At 39.6% G+C, this 21,647-nt stretch overlaps 1 protein-coding gene across 2 annotated transcripts in view; it reads right to left on the reverse strand.

The window, feature by feature from the left end:
- The window catches only part of KMO (kynurenine 3-monooxygenase), a 106,561-nt gene that overhangs the window by 56,542 nt on the left and 28,372 nt on the right, over positions 1-21,647 (reverse strand). For both annotated transcript variants that reach the window (XM_075200697.1, XM_075200698.1), the window contains exons 5-8: positions 18,643-18,732; positions 16,343-16,391; positions 9,051-9,138; positions 2,140-2,305 (exon numbers count right to left, since the gene is read on the reverse strand). In XM_075200697.1, coding sequence (XP_075056798.1) covers positions 2,140-2,305; positions 9,051-9,138; positions 16,343-16,391; positions 18,643-18,732 — 393 coding nt within the window. The remainder of the gene's footprint in view (positions 1-2,139; positions 2,306-9,050; positions 9,139-16,342; positions 16,392-18,642; positions 18,733-21,647) is intronic.

The following is a 21,647-nucleotide window of genomic DNA, read 5'->3' on the forward strand; positions in this document are numbered from 1 at the left end:
CAGCAACATCCTTGCCTGTGAAGCCCTTTTTGTGCCAAGTAATGATGACTGCACGTGTTTCCTTGCAGATAACCATGTTTAACAGAGGAAGAATGATTTCAAACACCACCCTCCTTTTAAAGCTTCCAGTCTATTATTCTAACTAAATCAGCATGACAGAGTAAACTCCAGTTTTGTAGTCGTCAACACTCTAACCTGTGTTAAAGAGAGAATCACTGACTTGATGTCAGCTGGTCCTTTTGTGGCAGGGCTGCAATGCAGTGGAAATGTTGTTTTTGGGATTCAGTTCATTGTCATGGCAACGGGGGACTTTGAAATAAATTGCAATTCATCTGATCATTCTTCATGACATTCTGGAGTATATGCAAATTGCATCATAAAAACTGAGGCAGCAGACTTTGTGAAAAAAAAATATTTGTGTCATTCTCAAAGCTTTTGGCCATGACTGTATGTGCACATGCGATCCACAGACACAGCGGATTTAGCTGGCCATGTGTGATGAGATCACAATGTTACACTTGTGTGTAATAATGCTTCGTACATGTGGGAGCTAAACATGCTGGGAAGTCATGTGGGCTGTATAAGCCCAGGCTGTCCTCCCCAATTCCCCTCTCGCCCACTCCCTTCTTCCTCACGAACATGGCACAAATGGGGCTACATAGTAGTAACTGCCAAGTGGAATATAACTTAAGATAAATGGTGGGAGATAATAGATACAAAATTCTAGATTACCATACCACCCTAGTTTTTTTTTTAAGAAAATTGTAATGCACTAATTAGGTATTGAGGAGCTAAGGGGTAAAGTCTTTTTTTCCTCTGTTTTAAATCTTTTACACAAAGTTTTCAGTATTACTGATCACACTACCGTTTTAATTTTAACATTTAACTTGGGAGAAATAATAGCCTGACCTATAGAAAACTTTTAATGGATAGTGGATTGAGAGTGCATCCATACTTCATTATTTTCCCCTTTTTTATTTTAATAGGAATAATTCTATATGATTTTAAAGAGACCCTAATAAATTATGGTTTTGAATAAACTATTCCACCACAACATGATTGATTACCACTTTTCTTTTGTTCTTTCCATCAATCAGCTTTTTTATAAGACTCAGACATCCAAAGCTACAATGTAGAAAGTATGGGGTGGAATTTATTGCCTGAGCAATCTCCAGGTCCCATGGGTTTTCAACATAAAATTGTGGAAGCCCTACAAAGGAGAGGTGAGAAGCTCTTCTCAGACAGCACAATTATAGGAATGGTACAGAAAAAGTTCTCACTTCCCATTTATTTATTCTGTTTTCATGTTTCTTCCCTCCCCAGTCACCACACTGATTTGCAGGGAGCAATAGAGTGACGTCAAACACCTCCACTGCACTTATTCCTGCAGTGTATTCATCAATAATGGTCACTGATAGCTGAAGTAGAGGGTGGATACTCTATATGTGCTGGCCACCACTTTGCAAATGGAATCACTTATACATACCAACTTTTGATACCCCTCTTTGAGGAGTTCCCAGAGGTGAAGTAAAGTGACAGGATGGATGGGGACAGGGAGCAACAAATAGCGAAATTTGGCCCTGTTCCGCAATGACTTCACTAAGAAATGCGCTCTCCCGGGAATCTAGGAGATCCACTCAGAATTCACAAGTCTCCCAGCCATTTTGGGTGAGTGGGCAGGTATGCAATCACTGCAGAGATGAAACAAAGGTGACTCAAATCACAGTGTTTCCTGCTACCAACAATTGTTCTGTAACTGGATTAGGATTTTTTGTGTGTGTTTTTTTTTCTCCTAGCCTCAAGCATTTTAAGGGATGGAATACACATGATGAAGTATATAAGATTTTAAGTTTATTTTCAGCAAACATGATAATCCAGTTGACCGCAAATCCTGAGTTTTCACATTTTCCCTCTCCTGTTAAGTAGTTGACACTCATTTACTACAACATAGATTGATTGACAGACTACAAGAACAAAATATCTGCTGCCAAATTTACATTGTTGAAATAGATTTTACACAAAATAAAGTGGACATTTGAAAATGGTATTTTAGCTTTTCTTATATAAAAGGTACTTTTTTGTGTGCTTTTATTTGGTGTAGCATATTATGCAATATGCGATTTTAAATTTAACCCTTACCTCTCCATTATTTGGAATAATGGTCAGTTCTTTGTAACCATGAGGAATATATACATGGCTGTAATTAAAGCGGGTCTTCTTCATAAATTGCTTTCGTACAATAGAGAATGCACCATCACATCCCACAATCAAATCTGCATTTGCCTGTGTTAGGTTTCCCTGCGTCCTGAACAAGAAACAAAAAATAAAATAACATTTCATATTAAAATATAAATTAATACATAAGTTGCAGTTTAACTTTTTCAGAGGTTTTGTGGTAGGACTCATGACAATATATAACAATTCCAGGTCCCATATAATTTATACTGGTGAAATCAGTATGGTGATGCTGCTCTAGCCTCCCGAACGAGCACATGCTCAGCAGAGGCACCCACAGAGCAGGGACCTCAGGGAGGAGTGGGACCTCAGAGGTGAGGAGGGCCAATGATCCAGCATTGCTGGGCCCCCCTTACCTCTGGGACACATGGTGGCAACAACCTCTCTATGGGGTCTATTTATGACCCTTCGTTTTTTTGACTTGATAATTTTCAATCCTTATCTCCTTGATAAGGATTGAAAAGTAACGGCTATGTATTAAAAAACTTCTCAGGGACAGCAGTGCCGAAAGACTGCTGTCCCTGAGAAGTGACTCACCTGATCATCGCAGTCTTTTCTCATTTTTCAAGGCTGCGATGATCTTCTCCTTTTTTTTGTCTTTTTTTTGTCTTTTTTTGTTAGTGCGCATGTGCCGACTGAATAGTTGGTGCATGAGCAGTAACATCCTTGCCGGAAAACTGCAGGATGATTGACAGGGAGGGATCACATGATCCCTCCACACATGCGCTGTCCAGCTCTGCTCTTCAGAACAGAGCTGGACAGCGCGAAAGTTTTCAGATATGTTAATGTACGCCAGCTTCAGATGACGTACATTAACATGTAAAAAGAGAAAAGTTTCTCTAATTAAACTTTCATACATAGCGGTTCTGAGCACTTCCCATACACTGTTATGGGGAGTGCTCAGAAAAACTATAGGAAATGCAAAGCAGCAGATATCTGAGATATCTGCTGCGATGCTTCCATGGTACAAAGTGATTTCACGGTAAACCCCCGAAAAGAAAACTGTTGTTTTCGGGGGTTTACCACAGGAAAAATGCTTGTTAAATAGACCCCTATGCCCTGTAGTTACAGCACTGGTTTCAGCACTTCTTTTTCTATATTGTTTAGTTTGTTTATGTATGTAATGAATGCTGGAAAAAAAAATTCACAGCTAGTGTTCCAGGCAATGGACCCTAATGCCTGACGGCTGTACGAGGATCAAAGCCCTTGGTTAGTAAACTGCAACAACTTAGGAATATCTCCAGGAAGAGGCTAATTGGAGTTTGCATAGCATTAGATGTTATAGTCTACACTGAAATTAGCATTGGAAAATTGGCACCAAGAATTGAGATCACTTTCCTTAGATATATTGTAACATGCAAGATTTAGTGCCGAGTGTGAATACACAGGAAACATCTATAGTCATGATCTGAGTCAAAGCCAAGGGTCTGGTACACTATGTAATCAGAACAGATCCAGAAATTTTGGTTAGCACAGGTTGTAGTAGTCACTGGAGGCAAAGAAGCATAAGAAGGTTAAGGACATGGACTCTGAAGCAATAAGCACTGGGGAACACCAACACTCATAGTCAAAGACATGCCAAGGGTCAAGGGTCTGGTACACTGAGACTATTGCTAGACACTGGTGAAAGGGGCACAGTAATCCAGCAACCCAGCATTCACCTAGCTCTGTTAATGACGCCATACCCAAGTGTATAGGAGGGCTGTGACGAGTTTGTACTCTCATCTAAGACTACAACATATGCCTCTTGCCATTAAAACAAGAACTCTCTCTCTGTGAATGAATCATTCATCATTATGCAATTTTTGCTGCTGGCATCCTCGCTCTCATCATCACCAGTAAATTGGAAGACTGTATATTGCATTACTGGTGAAGGTGGATTTAGCAACCAGGTGGACCACCTTCCCTGTGTGTAAAGAGCTAGTGTGTTTTGATATGGGGGTTTCTGTCTGCTGTTTTAAGGAAAACCCATATTCTTAAATGGAGCCAGGTGGGTATATGTGCTTTCCAGGAATTGGAACTAGATGCTCTCCCTGCCAGTAACCTATTCTGAGGAACTAGGAAAACTTTGCTGGGTGGAATCCCACTCATGGGAATTTTGGACCACTTAAAAGAAGCCTGCAAGGAGTACCAGGTTTGGTCGTGGATTGGAAAGGGCTTGATGTTGGAGTTCTGTCTCCTCAAGCTCCATTGCTTCTGTTGCCTGCACCTCCGTCTCTGAGACCTATATCATGCTGAAAACTTTGTTCCAGTGATCCTGTACCACATCGGGAGAAGCTTGAGGACCTGTCTCCCTAGTGAACCTACTGGACTAGAGAGACACAGGGGTTCAGGTCCCTACTACATCAGTAGAGAGCATATTGTTCATATCGCTGAGACCCTCAAAATATGGAATGCGAAATGGCAGCAAATTTTATTTTTACTGTAAATTGTAAATATTTGAAAAAAAGGCATTAGCAAAATACACATCACATTTGGACCGAAATCCTGTGAACAAATCCAAGACCAGGACTAAATATGTTTTTATTCAAAATAGGGTTTCTTTACATTTTTGTTCATTAATGGGGATTATTATCCATCATGAATGCTTGTATTTATATGGCAAGTGTAAAACTGACACCTACTTTTGTGTATGCACAAAAAGTATGCCTTCAAAACACACAAGTCAATCATAATTCAAACTCTAAATACACAAGCCACTCAGGAGGTGTAGATAATGTGCATCTCCTTGCCATTACTCTACTGCAGCTGCATTTAAATGCCTCCTATAAGAATCTTGATGTGCAAGGGATTGTAAGTATTAGATACATGCACCTCAAAATACTAGTGCAAGTTGTGCATATGTGCAGTGTGAGAAATTTTGTGTGACCACATGCAAATGTATTTATGTCCAGCTAATCTAAACTAAATTAGATTCAAAGGTGCTAATTTAGAGTTTGGTGCAAATTTTGCCCAGGTGCAAAATTTGAAGTTAAGTATTCCAAGTTGCAATGCAAGGGTGTAATGAAGGGTAAATACTACATGCTCTTGCATGCTGTACGCACATACTGGCCAGTTCTAGTTTACATTGCATTTGAGAGACTGGGATGAGGTTGGGTACTAAATTGCGACACTGAAATGGCTGACAGGTTAACTGCTGACATTTCCAAAGAAATGTGAGAACAGTGCTCTGTGATATTTCACATTGTGAAATCAACATCAGTTTTTCAGGGTATTTATACAGGAGCGTCCACTCTTAATACATAAATGTTAGTACGAATATTATGTGCACTGACTAATGTAAGGAATATGGTTCCTGGCCCTAGATTTGATTGATAGCCAGGGGCATCAATGATGGTGGCCTTGTTACAGTTGCAGCTAATTCCAAATTAATAATGCTGTTTCCACCACATGTAGCTCATTTTAGTTTCACCCAAAACGCAAAATGTAATTTTAGTAACTCTAGAGCTTAATTCAACACATTATTAACTATACATAAGGTATTGCCCTCTATGCCTACAAAATACTGAACAAGCACCAACAAACCACTGCTAAAGATGAAAAGTAGCAATCAGATGAAATCACAATGGCTTTTACAGATGGGCTCCCATGATTTTGAAATGAAATGTTAGGACACCAATCTCTCCTGAAGCTTTCTCAGGCCATAATATCTTAAGTCCTTCACTTTAACCCCAAACAAGATAAAAACAATTAAATAAGCCTATTCCAGTTATGTTTATTTTACTTTATGGGAAAATAAATATTACAAAGGCTTTGGGTGGCCAAAGGGGGAACGTGTGATCCCTACACTTACCAGATGCTATTTGTTTTACCCAGTACATTGAAATAAAGTAATGGATATTGTCCCACACTTTATTTAAATTATTAGCTTTTGATATATCAGAAATCAACTCAATCAACCACATATAAAGTAGTGATGAGCGGGCTCGGATTTCGCTAATCCGAGCCCACCCGAACAGTGCGGATCCAACGGGATCCGAGCACTGTTCGGGTACTTCCGCCCGCGAAAAAAATCCCAAACGAGGCTATGACATCCAAGTCTCGTGTCGGATTTCGCGAGACTCGGATGTCATAAATTCACCGCTCGCGGCCGCCATATTCATTCTGGCTGCGAAAACTCGTGAGGGAGGTTGTAGTTAGAGCTCCTGTCCTGCTTTTGTTTTCAGTGGTTTCCTTTGAGATCCTGTGCTGAGTCCAGTGGTGCTGCCTGTGTCCTGTGCTCTGTCCTGCTAAGGGCATTGTTATTTGAAAATTATTAAAAAGTTCTAAAAAAATAAAAAATAAAAAAATTATAAAAAAAAATATAAAAAAATTATAAAGAAAAAAGTCTCTAAAAATTTCTACTGAAATATATGAATAGGTTCACTGTTCCTGTAGTCAAGAAATATTAGTACTGCAATATATAAAAATACGTTATATAGTTTATATAAACTACGTTCACTGTTGGTGCTGTACCAAAAAATAGGTACTGCTATTTCAAAGTCAAACTACGTTTATTGTTGCTGTTGTACCAAAAAATGGGTACTGCTATTTCAAAGTCAAACTACGTTCACTGTTGCTGCTGTACCAAAAAATAGGTACTGCTGTATAACTCCAGTCCAGTGGTACTCTCCTGTGCCGCAGATAATTTGTAAAGGATTTGCTGAGTGTGTGTGGTTTAGGGGTACGCTCTCTTGTGCTGCATATAATGGAGTACCAAAATTTGGAGGATAAAGTAGGGAAAGATCAAGAACCACTTCCTCCTAATGCTGAAGCTGGTGCCACTAGTCATGACATAGACGATGAAATGCCATCAACGTCGTCTGCCAAGGGCGATGCCCAATCTCCTAGTAGAGGGCATGTAAAATCCAAAAAGCCAAAGTTCACTAAAAGTAGCAAAAAAAGAAAATTGAAATCATCTGAGGAGAAACATAAACTTGCCAATATGCCATTTATGACACGGAGTGGCAAGGAACGGCTTAGGCCCTGGCCCGTGTTCAGGACTAGTGGTTCAGCTTCACCCAAGGATCTAAGCCCTCCTCCCCCCCCCCTCAAAAAAAATTAAAAGAGTTATGCTGTCAGCAACAACACAGCAAACAACTCTGCCTTCTAAAGAGATGTCATCACAAATCCCCAAGGCGAGTCCAAGGGTGTTGGTGGTTGCGAAGCCTGACCTTCCCATCACTGTACGGGAAGAGGTGGCTCCTTCCACCATTTGCAGCATGCCCTCTGGACTGTGGGTGATCCTTCCAGCATATGCAGTTACAGATTTGGCTAATGAAGGTGTCAATGTTGTACACTGGGAGGAGGATATTGATGTAGCTGGCGCTGAGGAGAAACTTGACGAGGAGGATGCTGATGTGGTTATCTTAAATGAGGCACCAGGGGGGGAAACAGTTGTTGTCCATGGGATGAAAAAGCCCATCGTCATGCCTGGGCAGAAGACCAAAAAATGCACCTCTTCGGTCTGGAGTTATTTTTATCCAAATCCGGACAACAAATGTGTGGCCATATGTACCTTATGTAAAGCTCAAATAAGCAGGGGTAAGGATCTTGGCCACCTAGGGACAACCTCCCTTATACGTCACCTGAAGAACCTTCATAATTCAGTGTTTAGTTAAGGATCTGTGGCTAGGACCATCAGCAGTCCAGGGACACCTAAATCCCTTGGTCCTGTTGTATCCACACCAGCAACACCCTCCTCGTCAATTTCCTCCACAATCTCGATCAGAGATAGTCCTGCAGTCCAGAAATATTAGTACCAAAGATTAAACTACGTTCACTGTTCCTGCAGTCCAGAAATATTAGTACCAAAGATTAACAAACCAATCAGGAACAGTGAACGTAGTTTAAAGTGCGAATGTCCTATTTCAACAACATCAGGGTGGGTGGGAGGGCCCAAGGACAATTCCATCTTGCACCTCTAGCAAACTCTTGCAAACTGCCATCCTGTCTGCCACTGTAGTGCCACTCCTAGATGGGCCACGTGTTTGTGCCGCCCACTTGTGTCGCTTAGCTTAGACATCCAGCTACCTCGGTGCAACCTTTTGGACTAAAAACAATATTGTAAGGGTGTGTGGTGTTCAGAATAGACTAGAAATTAGTGGAAATGAATGTTATTGAGGTTAATAATAGTGTAGGAGTGGAAAAAAAAAATAAATATGGATTTTAGCACTTTTTTAAAAAAAAAAAAAATCAGAACCCAAAACCAGAACCAAAACCTTTCGTGGGGTGTTTTGGCAAAACAATCAGAACCCAAAACCTCAAGCTAATCAGAACCCAAAACCCCAAAAGTGGCCGGTGCACACCCCTAATATAAAGCATAAGTTATGTGCATGCAATTGTCTCTCTGAAAAATGGAAAGTTTCTACAATGCCATGGATTGTGGAATATGGAAACATCTTAAAGGATACTGTGGTACTTTTATTCACATAAGTTATCCCACATATCATTAAGAAGGATTCAGGTTTATCTAGAAGGGAGCAATTGAAAACCATCTGATAGTTTATTTTAAGACACAAAGATGGTATACATCAGTAAGGGTTTCTATATTTACTCACGTTCCACTGTTCTAACTGTAGCTTCAATGACTGTTAAAATAGGGATCATGTACTCCTACAGCAAATATGCTACACAATGAAACTTTGCCAAATACTTGATAGATCAAGAATGCTGTATGCAATGTGTACCGACATATTGTTTACTTTGAGGAACAAATGATCCCTATCCACTCAAGCTGTAGTGAACGGTAATCAAGGAGAACAAACAAAGGGGTATATCAAGCCATGAAGTGTAAAATTCATTAATGCAAGACTCTTAATGCAAGTACTGCTTACCTGTGAAAAGCCATTGTGCCGGAGTCAATATCACAGTAACTCAACTTGTGTTCAAAATGTAACTTCACATTTGAATATTTTTCTGCCGCTGTGAATAATTTAGAGTAAATGTTAACACCTCAAATGAAAATTGACATATCAATTTCCCGCTAGTTTTTCACATTTCATTTAATTAACTTTGCCTAAATACATTGGGGCTCACGTTCAGTTGGATGTACATCTGTTTTGCCTAAAATATGCATTTCTGTACTTAATACGTGCACCAAAAATGAATATGTCCATAGGCAGATTTTGTCTCATCTTACACTTAAGATTTCATATGCTTGTAGAGACGGAACAGAGAAGGGAAGGAATGAGCAAGCAAAGGAAGAGTATATTAAGGTCATGTTCCTATATAGTAAGGGCGTGTTCCTGTATAGTAAGGGCGTGTTCATGTGTAGTAAGGTCATGTTCCTGTATAGTAAGGGCATGTTCATGTGTAGTAAAGATGTATTCATGTGTAGTAAGGGCGTGTTCCTGGTTAGTAAGGGCATGTTCATGTGTAGTAAGGGAGTGTTCCTGTATAGTAAGGGCATGTTCCTGCACTTTTTAGCCCTGTTGTTATCAGGAAGTATCAGTGATGGAACTAACATCTCATTGGAAAAGCACTTCAGGGGTTAAATTCCACCTCCACACACCCCCACACCACTGTATAAGAAATTGTGCCCTCCATTATTCTTCTATATGCCACATTCATGATGCTTCTGGTCTCCCCCTGCTCCTGTTTTAGATACTGTGCTCTCCATTATTCTTTTATTTGCCACTTTCATCATGCGCCTTCTGGTCTCCCTCCCCCAGTCCCCACACCACTGTATTAGATAATGTGCCTGTGCCTGCCATTATTCTTCTATTAGTCCCACTTCACTTGCCTTTCTATCGCATTCTTCTCTTCTTTTTTCTACATTTCTGTTTCCTTTCTTCCTCGCTTGCTTGTTCGTCACGGTGTGGCTCCTCCTCACTGAAAATGCCGGACGTGATGGCGTCACGCCCGACATTCAGTGCGAGCTCAGCGCAGAGAAGGGAAACGGATGGAGCCTAATCGCTACTGCGTGACCGCAAAAAAAGGTAGGGTTTTTTTCCTTGTTTGTTCCTTTTCAGAGCTTACTTCAGAGCCCTACCTATGGGGGCCCCCAGGCAGTTGCCCAGCGTGCCCAATGGGAAAGATGGCCCTAAGCAGTTCCCAGGGTGGGATTAAGAGGTGATAAAAGAGGCTTGCCTGGGAACTGAGAGAGGGTGACTGACTTTGGCCAAGAGGTGATGCTCTGCCAGAGATTCGCTGTGGAACATATCTCACTGGATTTATTTGAATCGATTTCCTCACTAGTTGGACCTGCTATTATTAAGGGGGCTGTGCTGTATTTAATCCTGTTCTGCAAAATAAATCATCCTTCTATTTTTCCTCTAATACTGTGTCTGAGTGATTTGGGAACCACGTATCTTCATAGTAAGGTCATGTTCATGTGTAGTAAAGATGTATTCATGTGTAGTAAGGGCGTGTTCCTGGTTAGTAAGGGTGTGTTCATGTGTAGTAAGGGTGTGTTCCTGTATAGTAAGGTCATGCTCCTGGGTGGTATGGGAGTGTTCATGTGTAGTACGGGCGTGTTACTGGTTAGTAAGAGTGTGTTCATGTGTCGTAAGGGAGTGTTCCTGTGTAGTAAGGGCTTGTTCCTGTGTAGTAAGGTCATGCTCCTGGGTAGTAATGGCGTGTTCATGTGTGGTAAGGTCGAATTCCTGTGTAGTAAGGTTGTGTTAATGTAAATGTGATTCAGCTAGACCTGGATGCAGGCGCATATACACCTGTCAGGGGGCATACCGCTTGCAGGTACTGGAGGGCTGGTGCAATGAGACAGTTATGCTGATTACAACCAGCAGCATTATTATTTAGCCGATTCTGACTGGATGATTGTATATGGACTCCTCTAGCTGACAGTACCTAAATTCAATAGTGTGGCTGCTATATTACATGAAGTTGCAGTTGTTTATTCGCATTACTAAAGTTATATTTCCAATTTGACTACCATAGGAAAGAGGAATCCCATTTGATTTTCTAAAGGGGAAAACAACAAATGTTTGAATTCAATTCAATTTAAATTGTATATATAGTTTGCATTTGTAAGTATATGTAATTTAATTAAAATGTGTCAAGACACTATTCCCTGTTGTGAATATGACATTTGATTATATAATGATATTGTGTACATAAAGGGAACTGTGACTTTTGCATTTACCACTAACCAGGGCCGTCTTAACAGCATTATAGAGCCCCTGGGCAAAGCAGTGTACTGGGGCCCTAACTACACAACCACTCACAGGAAAATAAAATGTAATCCTCAATGAAATGAAGCTTACATTTATTGGTACCTCCAACAAAATCAGTGTTAAGACATTAAGAAAACATGCTATACAGCAGAGATGAATCAACACAAACATTTACCTTGAAGTTGAAAAGCAAGAAATTCAACATAAAAATGGTACTCAGTTGGTAAATCATATAGATGGAGACGGCACAGTACGAAATTACTATGAATTATTTATTATTAATGAAATGATCAACACAAACATTTGTGAAATTTGTTTGCAGAGAATGTCTTCAAAATTGGTTTAAAAAATGATGTGTGTTGATTTTGTCTTGCTTATATACTGTCATGGTCAACAGTTTTGAGAATGCCCGGGCCCGGGTAATTAGTACCCACCCCCCCTCTCGGCGGCCCTGTTCATGATCTATACAAAGATTTGTCTAACAAACTTTACATTTCAAAGATTGTGAAGGCCATAAGGTGTGAAGGGCAGGACAGCTCTTCTAACCTTCCTCTTCTCCTCCTCCCCTTGCGCTGCACTATGCGAGCTCCAAAGGCACGTGCACAATTTTCACTGTGTACAGTCATGGCCAAAAGTTTTGAGAATGACACAAGTATTGGTTTTCACAAAGTTTGCTGCTTCAGAGTTTTTAGACCTTTTTGGCAGATGTTGCTATGGTATACTAAAGTAAAATTACAAGCATTTCATAAGTGTCAAAGGCCTTTATTGACACATTAAGTTTATGCATAGAGTTAATATTTGCAGTGCCGACCCTTCTTTTTGAGGACCTCTGCAACTCGCCCTGGCATACTGTCTATCAACTTCTGGGCCACATATTGACTGATTGCCACTCAATGCTTGAAGTTTGTCAGAATTAGCAGGTTTTTGTTTCTCCATCTGCCTCTTGAGGATTGACCACAAGTTCTCAATGGGATTAAGGCCTGGGGAGTTTCCTGGCCATGGACCCTAATTTCGATGTTTTGATCCCCAAGCCACTTAGTTATCACTTTTGCCTTATGGCAAGATGCTCCATTATGTTGAAAAAGGCAATGTTCGGACCAAACTGTTCTTGGATGGTTGGGAGAAGTTGCTCTTGGAAGTTGTTTTGCTACCATTGTTTATTCATGGCTGTATTTTTAGGCAAAATTGTGAGTGATCAATAATCTTCTTTACTCGGAACAGAGCTCCAAATGGATCCAGAATATATGAGAAATAATCCGATAAATGGTTGATTTAGGTGCAATCTTAATAGCAGCATCATCCTTGCCTGCGAAGCCCCAATGATGACTGCATTTGTTTCCTTGCAGATAACCATGGTTAACAGAGGAAGAACAATGATTTCAAGCACCACCCTTCTTTTTAAGCTCCCAGTCTATTATTCTAACTCAATCAGCATGATAAAGTGATCTCCAGTCTTGTCTCACACTCTCACCTGTGTTAGCGAGAGAATCACTGACCTGATGTCAGCTGGTCCATTTGTGGCAGGGCTGAAATGCAGGGAAAATGTTGTTTTTGGAATAAAGTTCATTGTTATGTCAAAGAGGCACTCTGAAATTAATTACAATTCGTCTGATTACTCTTCATGACATTCTGGAGTATATGCAAATTGCCATCATAAAAAATGAAGCAGCAGACTTTGTGCAAAATAATATTTGTATCATTCACAAAACTTTTGGCCATGACTGTTAGGACATGATAATTAGTATTTCTACATGTTTTTGTCAAGGACAAGATATGTATTCGCAACAGCAAGATCGCATGTACATATAACGGCTGATACTGAGTTGATTTGTCCACCCAAACATTTTAATAAAGAGGGTCTGAATAAATTTCCCAGAATAATATTCTGAAAAGTTGACTAGCCTATGGGGCCCTTACGCACCTAGGCTCCCGGGCAATTGCCCAGTGTGATCATGCATAAAGACAGCTCTGCTACTAACACTGTCAAGCACATTTCTATGCTATCATGTTATTATGGGGCATAAGTATGCACACTTGTTACTCCTGGTGCATATGCAAGTGATGTACAGCTGAAGGCATCTTGACATACGTTCAAGTGAACATATGCAAGAAGATGTGCTTTTTTATGTCTGCATCTTTTCCTGCTTACATTTGGGACGTAAATGTCCAACTCTATGTGAGTCCCATTATGCATTACAATTGTTTTTTCATTTCTTACCAACAAAGATGATGCACTTAATCATAGAGCATATATAGTTCTAACAGCAAAAACTATAAAAATATATATAAAAATCTACTTTTTTTTGTCTATATCATTGTAAAGTGAAAGAGGGGAGCAGGAGAGATATAGCCCATTTAGTACAGCACTACAAAGATGCTAATTGCCCGTTTATTGGCTTTTGCTTGACCCCATAATATCAACATATTTGAAAATTTCCGTCAATCTTTGGAATCATTTTTGGGTATACTCAAAAATCTAGCCGACGTATGCTGGCTGCTCTAACTAGCCCTCATGGGATCCCATGCTCAATCTAGGTTTCGAATGGGTGGATCTGTCCAATAATCGTGTGTGTAGCAGGAACATAAGAAACATTGCCCATGCCATGGTAACTTCAAAGTGCACAATAAACAGGCCATTCCAAATACATTTTGGATCCCAAAACATAGTAAGTTAAAACATCATTGATGATTTTCATGTTTGGGTTTTATCCAAGAAGGTGAGTCACACTACAATTATGAATCATTCTTATTACTGTAAATTATGATATATAAATGGTTGTATACAATGGAGGCTGCATTTTAATTCTTATTCATCAGTTTTTGTAAGAAAATGTGGATGCAGTCACATTCATTGTAGCAGAACCATTGGTGTTGGACATAAAATACAGGCACACTGAAGGGTTGAAAACTATATATATTTTATACTACAAAAAGACACTATAATCTATAACATGTATGTCATGAACACGCTCCCAGCTGCCGTGACTTTGGGGTGTTCACTGTATGAGGTCACACACGATTTTAGCCCACAGTCTATCTCTACCTATCACAAAGGTTATAGACCTACGGAATCAACCCCAAACACAGCACTCTCACACCCCCAGACACGTCAGGTTTGCCACCACTTATTGAATATGGGCATTAGGACCCCAATACACTGTCCCACACTGGCTTCTAGTTATTCCCAGACTAGCAAGACCCACACCAGCACACAAAGGGTTACCTCTTCACACCTCCAGACTGTTACACAAATGTAAATGCAAGAACACACAGTTTGTAAATCAAATGTATCAACAAATCACACACTGGCATTCCAAGGGTTAACTTGGTTGAGCTCTCTTCTAACAGGCTAATGGATTCGTTAGAGTATCAAGGACGCAATATAATAAATTATAGATTTAATATACAAAAATACAGGGCATACAGATAAAAAAAATAATGAACAACAATTAATAGATCGACATAACAAGCAAAGCAGTTTAAAATAAAAGGGGTTACATTCAGATTTGCACTTACATGAATTGCATTCTGGCCAAGGGAAATTTGGCTTGGAAGATGGACAGCTTATCAATGTGAATTGATTTCCCAAAAAGTCTGACAGTTTTCTGCGTCTCATCTCAGCATTTTAAAGACCTGTCCCTGCCCCCAGGGGTTGTGGCCTGGGACACTTTTTCCAATCACCATTTGCATGTTGCCTAATTTACTAACCAATTCTACTATGTGATCTAACTTTCCTATAAAAGGGTCACATCTATCAAATGTTATCCTTAATAAATCCTCTATGATTCTATCCATCTTTTGATACCAAACATGATGACATTTTGGCAATGTGACATACCTTTTCCAAAGATTTGTGATTTTAGCTGTTCCCGGATAACCCCCCGTACCTGTCATTCACAACCCTGGTGTGATTTGTGCTCCTTAGTATGTAGTGGCACCCAGATTCCCCAAAATATGAACTATGAAAACATTTTCCTTTGAAGCTCATATTTCCATATACCTGTATAGGCTTTCACATGCTGCCTACAAGGATCTCCAACTGTGATCGGCCCCACCAAGTCTATTCAAGTGTCCAAGACTAACCGCAAGAGATCTTTGAAGCTGCTGCTACATGGTTATCTTCTCACACTGGGATGTGCAATGCCAGCAAATACATTTACATCAGACTCTCTGTCTTCACAATTTAACAGCTCAATTGATCCATGGATTCATTTGAGACAACCTATTTATACTGCAGTTATGATTCATCCCTTATAAATAATTGCAAGCTATGTTCACGACAATGCACATTTGTTTAATTATGTTGCTATATTAAAGGAAATAAAGTTAATTTTTGTTTTTGTCTGTTTTTTGTATATCAAACATGCTACAGGGGCCAGCTTAGATTTGAAGCCTACTAGAGAATACTCTGTTAACTTCGCATTTCAGGACTAATAATAAAGATAAAGGGCCTGATTCATTAAGGAAAGTTAAGCATAAGTAAGTAAAGCAAAAACATGTTGCATTGGGGGAGGTAAATTTAAAATGTGATGGCAGATTTATATTTGGGGTAGGGCATGTCCTAGATCAACTTTAAATTTCAGTGGACAAATAAGCAATCAAATATTTGTGTGCTACATAAAAAAACAGACAGTATTTTCCTTATGTGCAAAATAATCAACTAATTTGTGCCCCTTGCATTGCAGCATGGATTTGTCCAGATAACTTGAGTAACTACATTTTATGCTTAATTACTTACTTTTGCTTAACTTTCCTTAATGAATCAGGCCCAATATCCTTTATTTGTCTATAGGTGGAGTTAACGCTTCACATCTAACATTTTATTTACAGATTTTTCTATAACATTCCTGTTTCAACTTGTGAAGTTATATTCCACCAATTATCTCTGTTGCATTTGTTTTTTTTGTGTCATGCTTAGAATTTAATAAAATCTTGATTATATATGTTAATACATTTTACATTTAAACATAATAAAATTAAAAAGACATACTTACCACTAAGCAATTCTTTGTTTAGATGTGCTCTGTCAACTGACAAGATATACTAGAATGAGAATAATGAAAAAAAAGTGTAAGGTGTTCTAGAACACAGCAGTAATGACTAACAGGAACTAAAAATGAAAAACATTCTTTGATGCATGTTTTCTTCCCAGTTTTAGGGAACTTCCCATGCATAAGTCTAACACAAGCAAAATAACATCAATGGTTTCTTAGGTTGGAAATCACACCACTGTATTCCAAAATCTTAATGAGGTATTTAAGGTTTTAGAATGTCGCATTTTCCAAATTCCATGCATTAGTGGGCATTGTACACAAACATATTGTAGATACACTTTTCATATTCTTCTGCACTAAATGCCATTAGAGCAGGGCCGAATCAAGAAAATATATAACAAAAAATTGGGGGGGGGGTCGATTTAGTCCCCGCTCCCTTTTTTTATTTCTATCAATGGGCTGTCTGTGACCGCACACTATGTGCAGGTCCGTGTAGGCAGAAACAATCAGGCACAGAATGTGTTTAAAACGCAATAAGAATGGCAGGGCAGGATTCTCTGTCTGGCGGCACGGACCTGCACATATTGTGCGGCCGCAGACATCATGCACCTGCTAGGCGGGGGGATTGCCTTGACCCCCCCACCGCATCCCGTATCCACCACTGCATTAGCGCTGATTCAACATGTTTTAGTTTGTATAGCTTTTCAGACAAATTGTCAATGTATGTCAGCATATTCCTATTTTGTTTGCAAAACAGCATTACTACTCAAACTCATCATTCTGGCATTCATTTAACATTGAATTTTCTTTGTGAGTAGCACAGTTTGAACATGAAACTGGCTATGTAGAACAATATCCTGCTGGGTAGGATGAATATCTTTCTATATGAATCTGCCTGCAGATACTGCACTGAGGGGCACTGGATTTGTCTCAGTTGCGCTCTGAATTTTGCTGCCTTCAGGAGATCAGGAATATTGGAAACTCTCCATGCCTGATTCATTAAGGAAAGTTAAGCAAAAGTAAGCAAGTAAGGCAAAACTATGTTGCATTGGAGGGGGAGGTATATTTAAAATGTGATGACAGATTTATAGTTGGGGTAGGGCATGCCTAGATCAACTTTTAATTTCGGTGTACAAATAAGCTATCATGTATTTGTGTGCTACATGAAAAAACAGGCAGTATTTTTCTTATATACAAAATAATAAACTAATTTGCACCCCTTGCATAGCAACATGGTTTTTTCCAGAAGACTTGAGTAAGAAAACTTACTAAATGTTTTGCTTAACCTTTCTTAATGAATCAAGCTCTCCATTACCAAGATTGCATTGTGTGAATACTATGTCTGTTTTTACAACCTGAACTTTTATTATTCTGTGTAAAGTCATACTTGCCAACCTTTTAAAACTTCTTTCCGGGAGATCCCAGGCAGAGGGGCGTGGTTTGAGGGCGGGAGGGGTACGGTGCTGTGAATCTCGTCATTTTGGCCCTGCCCCCGCAAAATAAATGTCGTTTTTGACAGCAAGATGCCGTTTGCGGGATATTTTCCTGCTCTCCCGGGAATCTGGGAGACCAACCCGAATTTTGGACATTCCAGGAGAGTTGGCAAGTATGTGTAAAGTACTAGTCTGCCAGTGTCTGTGGTGATCTTTAATTCATTACAGCTGTCAGAGACTGCCATTTGTTCTGTGCTTCTTTTTTAGTAGCTAACTGTGTTTTCTCTATTTATGATTATCAGTTACTCTCTATGGGTCTGATTCATTAGGGGAAGTTAAGTAAAATAATTGAGTTAGTAGTCTCCTGGACAAAACCATACTACAATGCAAGGGGTGCAAATTAGTTTTCTATTTTGCACATAAGTTAAATACTGTGTTTTTTTCATGTAGCACACAAATACTTGATAGCTTATTTGTACACTGACATTTAAAGTTGATATTTGTGTGCTACATGAAAAACAGACAGTATTTAACTTATGTGTAAAATAGAAAACTAATTTGCACCCCTTGCATTGTAACATGGTTTTGTCCTGGAGACTACTTACTCAATTTTTTTTTACTTAACTTCCTTAATGAATCAGGCCCTATGTTTTCAACATTTTCAAATAAACTCACAGTTGTTTGAACTTCTCTCCTGCCTCTATCTTGCATTGAATTACCTAACAAAACCTAAATCAAAAGAAAATTAGGGCAAATGTGTCTAAATTTGTCATACTTTCAAATTATATTTTACAAAATAAACCTATGGTACACATTTCAGAGCAACAAACAAAAATAAAACATTCTTTAAAAAAGCTTTACCAATACCTGGTGATGCTTTCCATATGGTATAGCATGTTTTTTCCCATTACTTGAATGTATCATTCTTGCATACATTGGAATTCCTTTGGAAACAATCTGCAGATAAAAGAAATAAAACAAAAGTAATATGTAGTAGGGAGATACATTATTAGAATTTGAAAAGTTCCACAGGCTTTAGTTCCTAGTCTAGTACATTAACCACCATCACCGTATCCCCAATGTAGTTGACAATTTGATAGAACAGTCTTGTGGTAAGTAACTATTTTGACTATTTACTGATCAACTTATTTTTACTCAAATGTAGAATACTCTAGTGATGCAGACCTCCCCTGTATGTCATATGTAAAAAATATTATTTAAACTAGGCCATCACTTAGAGATTCAGGGGTTGATTAAGAGTCAGATGCCCGTTTGTGAATGTACGCAACTGCAGCAATTCAGACCGTAGACTTTTTGACTCTTATGACTCCTTATCCTGAAGAAGCATGAGGTGGAAGGGAAGGGGTGTTTCAATGGAGGCTACGTACTGTAAAGGCGTGTTCAAGCAACTGCGTATGAGTTCAGACAGGGACATAGTCGCAGATACTGCTTTATTTGTGGGTGGTCAAGGGCAAGTGTAAGTAGTGGATGATGATGATGATGATGATGAACACCTTGACTAGCGAACTGCTTGTAATTGAAGGTTTGTGAAGGTTTCGCAAAAAAACAATTCAAGCCCACAACCGTTGAAGATTATTTTACCTCCCCCCTCAGAAGCAGATTGTCCATAGGCCTTACTGCTAGTTTTCCCAGAAGACCAGTGGTTCATGGGGCAAAAAAAACCCTTCATATGTGCTTTATTTCATTATTGTTTTACTGTGTAGTTGCTGAACTGATGAGGCCGACCTAGGCCCATCCAGACATTGGTCTGCTTCTTAGTAGCTGTGCTTTCCCAGGATCCAGCCGCTTTATTATTTGTGCTGTTGATCAGTCCATGCTTTGTGTGCTCAGCTACTCCAATCGGATTTCAGCATACACTCTTGCAATTAGGGCCCAGCCCACTATTGCTCACTTTCACGTGACTGAGGTTAAGTAATTAAGCAAAATATCAGGAAGGCAGAGGAGGAAAGAAGAGGGTGAAGGAGGAGGATGAAGGAGTAGGGTGGAGGATGAAGTAGGAGAAAAGAGGATGAAGGAGAAGAAAGGAGGAAATAGAAGGAAGGAGGAAGAAAGAGGAGGAAGGAGAAGAAGAAGGAGGGAGGAAGAATGAGAAAGAGGTGGAATGTAAATCGATCCCTTAGCCCTCAGCTCGCAGCACATAGGACCTTAGGACCATAGCACTAGGCCTCTGTGAGTGCCTCCTATAGCATGGATTTAGGGACCTGCATACCACTCTATTGTAGTGGAGGGAAGGGTAGGCTGGGTGGGTTGGGTACAGTATCCCAATGCTTGGGAAACCGACACCCAATACTCCTACTAAAGAAACCGAAGCCTTAAATCAACGACCTATTAAAATGTACACTTACCTTGTAACCGACTGAGGAAATGAGCGAAACAACGGGTATGTGACTGGGGCAAAATGCGAAGATGCTGGAGTCTGACGCTTCATTGTGACGTCACAGACATTTCACAAAGCCACAGCCTAACCCTAACCCAAATCCCAACCCCTAACAGTAACATACCTGCTTATATGTAGATGTTACTGTCTTCAGTGATGTCACAATGAAGTGCCAGCAACCAGCATGTTCGGATTTTGCAGCAGTCGCATACCAGTTGTTCCGTTAATGTCCTCCGTAGGTGAGAAGGTAAGTGTAGGTTTAAGAGGTCATTGATTTAAGGTTTCGGGTTTGTTTTGTAGGTGTTTTCAGTGTCGGTATCCCAAGCATATCATAACTTTGCCTACTTTTATGTTGGACCAGCCTACAGTTTAGATGCTGCTTAGGCTACATTCAGAATTTTTTCCAGCATCAGTTTAAATTCTCAATCCTCCAATGCCTGTGTACTGTAGAGATGATTTTGACACTTTTTGGGTGGTCATATTCAAACACCAATTTTACTTTTTCTGTGCAGTGCCCACACAAATTATACTCTGTTTTTTCAGAAGACATTAGGACTCATGCTGAATTGGGTGTACGCAAACTTGTACTGTGCATGCCCACAACTGCAAAAAACCCTACATCCGTATGCAGATTTGGAGTGGCAGGACAGGAAGGAAAAATGTGTGCGGATTGCGGATTACCTTCTGAGGCTGATATTTCTTTCTTTCTTTATTGGTCTTGCCTCTATTATATGATTTTATGCCCATATATTTTAGCAAATTTTTTGCTACTTCTATTTGCACACACAGAGGCGGAACTACTATTGGTGGGGCAGGTGCAGTGCACTGGGGCCCATGGAGATAATGGGGCCCGCTGCATGGCAGATACAGAGGGTCAGGGGCACAATTTCTCTCCTCCACACCTCCCTGCACCGTGTCCCACAGTTTGCTAGTTCTGCGTCTGCGTACACAAGGAGGAAGAGAATACATGCTGTATTATAGAGGTTATTTAATTTAATTAAAACCTAATAGGTTATGGAATTTTTACTATCAAAACAAATGTTTGCTTAAGACCTGGTTGGGTGTAAATGTATCTGGTGTACACCTGATGGAAACCTGGCGCATATGTTACTGATGTAGAGCTGGATAGATCTTCAGATGTCTATGCCTATGGAGATAAGGACATAAATCTGTTATTTCTACATGCATATGATTTGAGTGTTTTTGTTTTTTTAAAAACACATATGCATCCACCTCAGCATCAGCCCCTTTGTTTATTTTTTTCAAAAATATAATTAATTTCTTTATAAGCCTAGAGTCGAATGCTCAGAATGTGGTAAAATAACACTGGGAAATCGCATATTATCTTTATAAATGTTTGGAAAAAGTTTCAACAATATGGAAAGCAAAACCTTCCTCAAAAGCCAAAGGTCTTCTGAAAAATATGAGACTATATTTTTCTTTTTTTTTGCTTTTTATATGCAAATTGGCATGT

This window comes from Mixophyes fleayi, chromosome 3 (genome assembly GCF_038048845.1).
Source record: "Mixophyes fleayi isolate aMixFle1 chromosome 3, aMixFle1.hap1, whole genome shotgun sequence".
In the NCBI taxonomy this organism is placed as follows: domain Eukaryota; kingdom Metazoa; phylum Chordata; class Amphibia; order Anura; family Limnodynastidae; genus Mixophyes; species Mixophyes fleayi.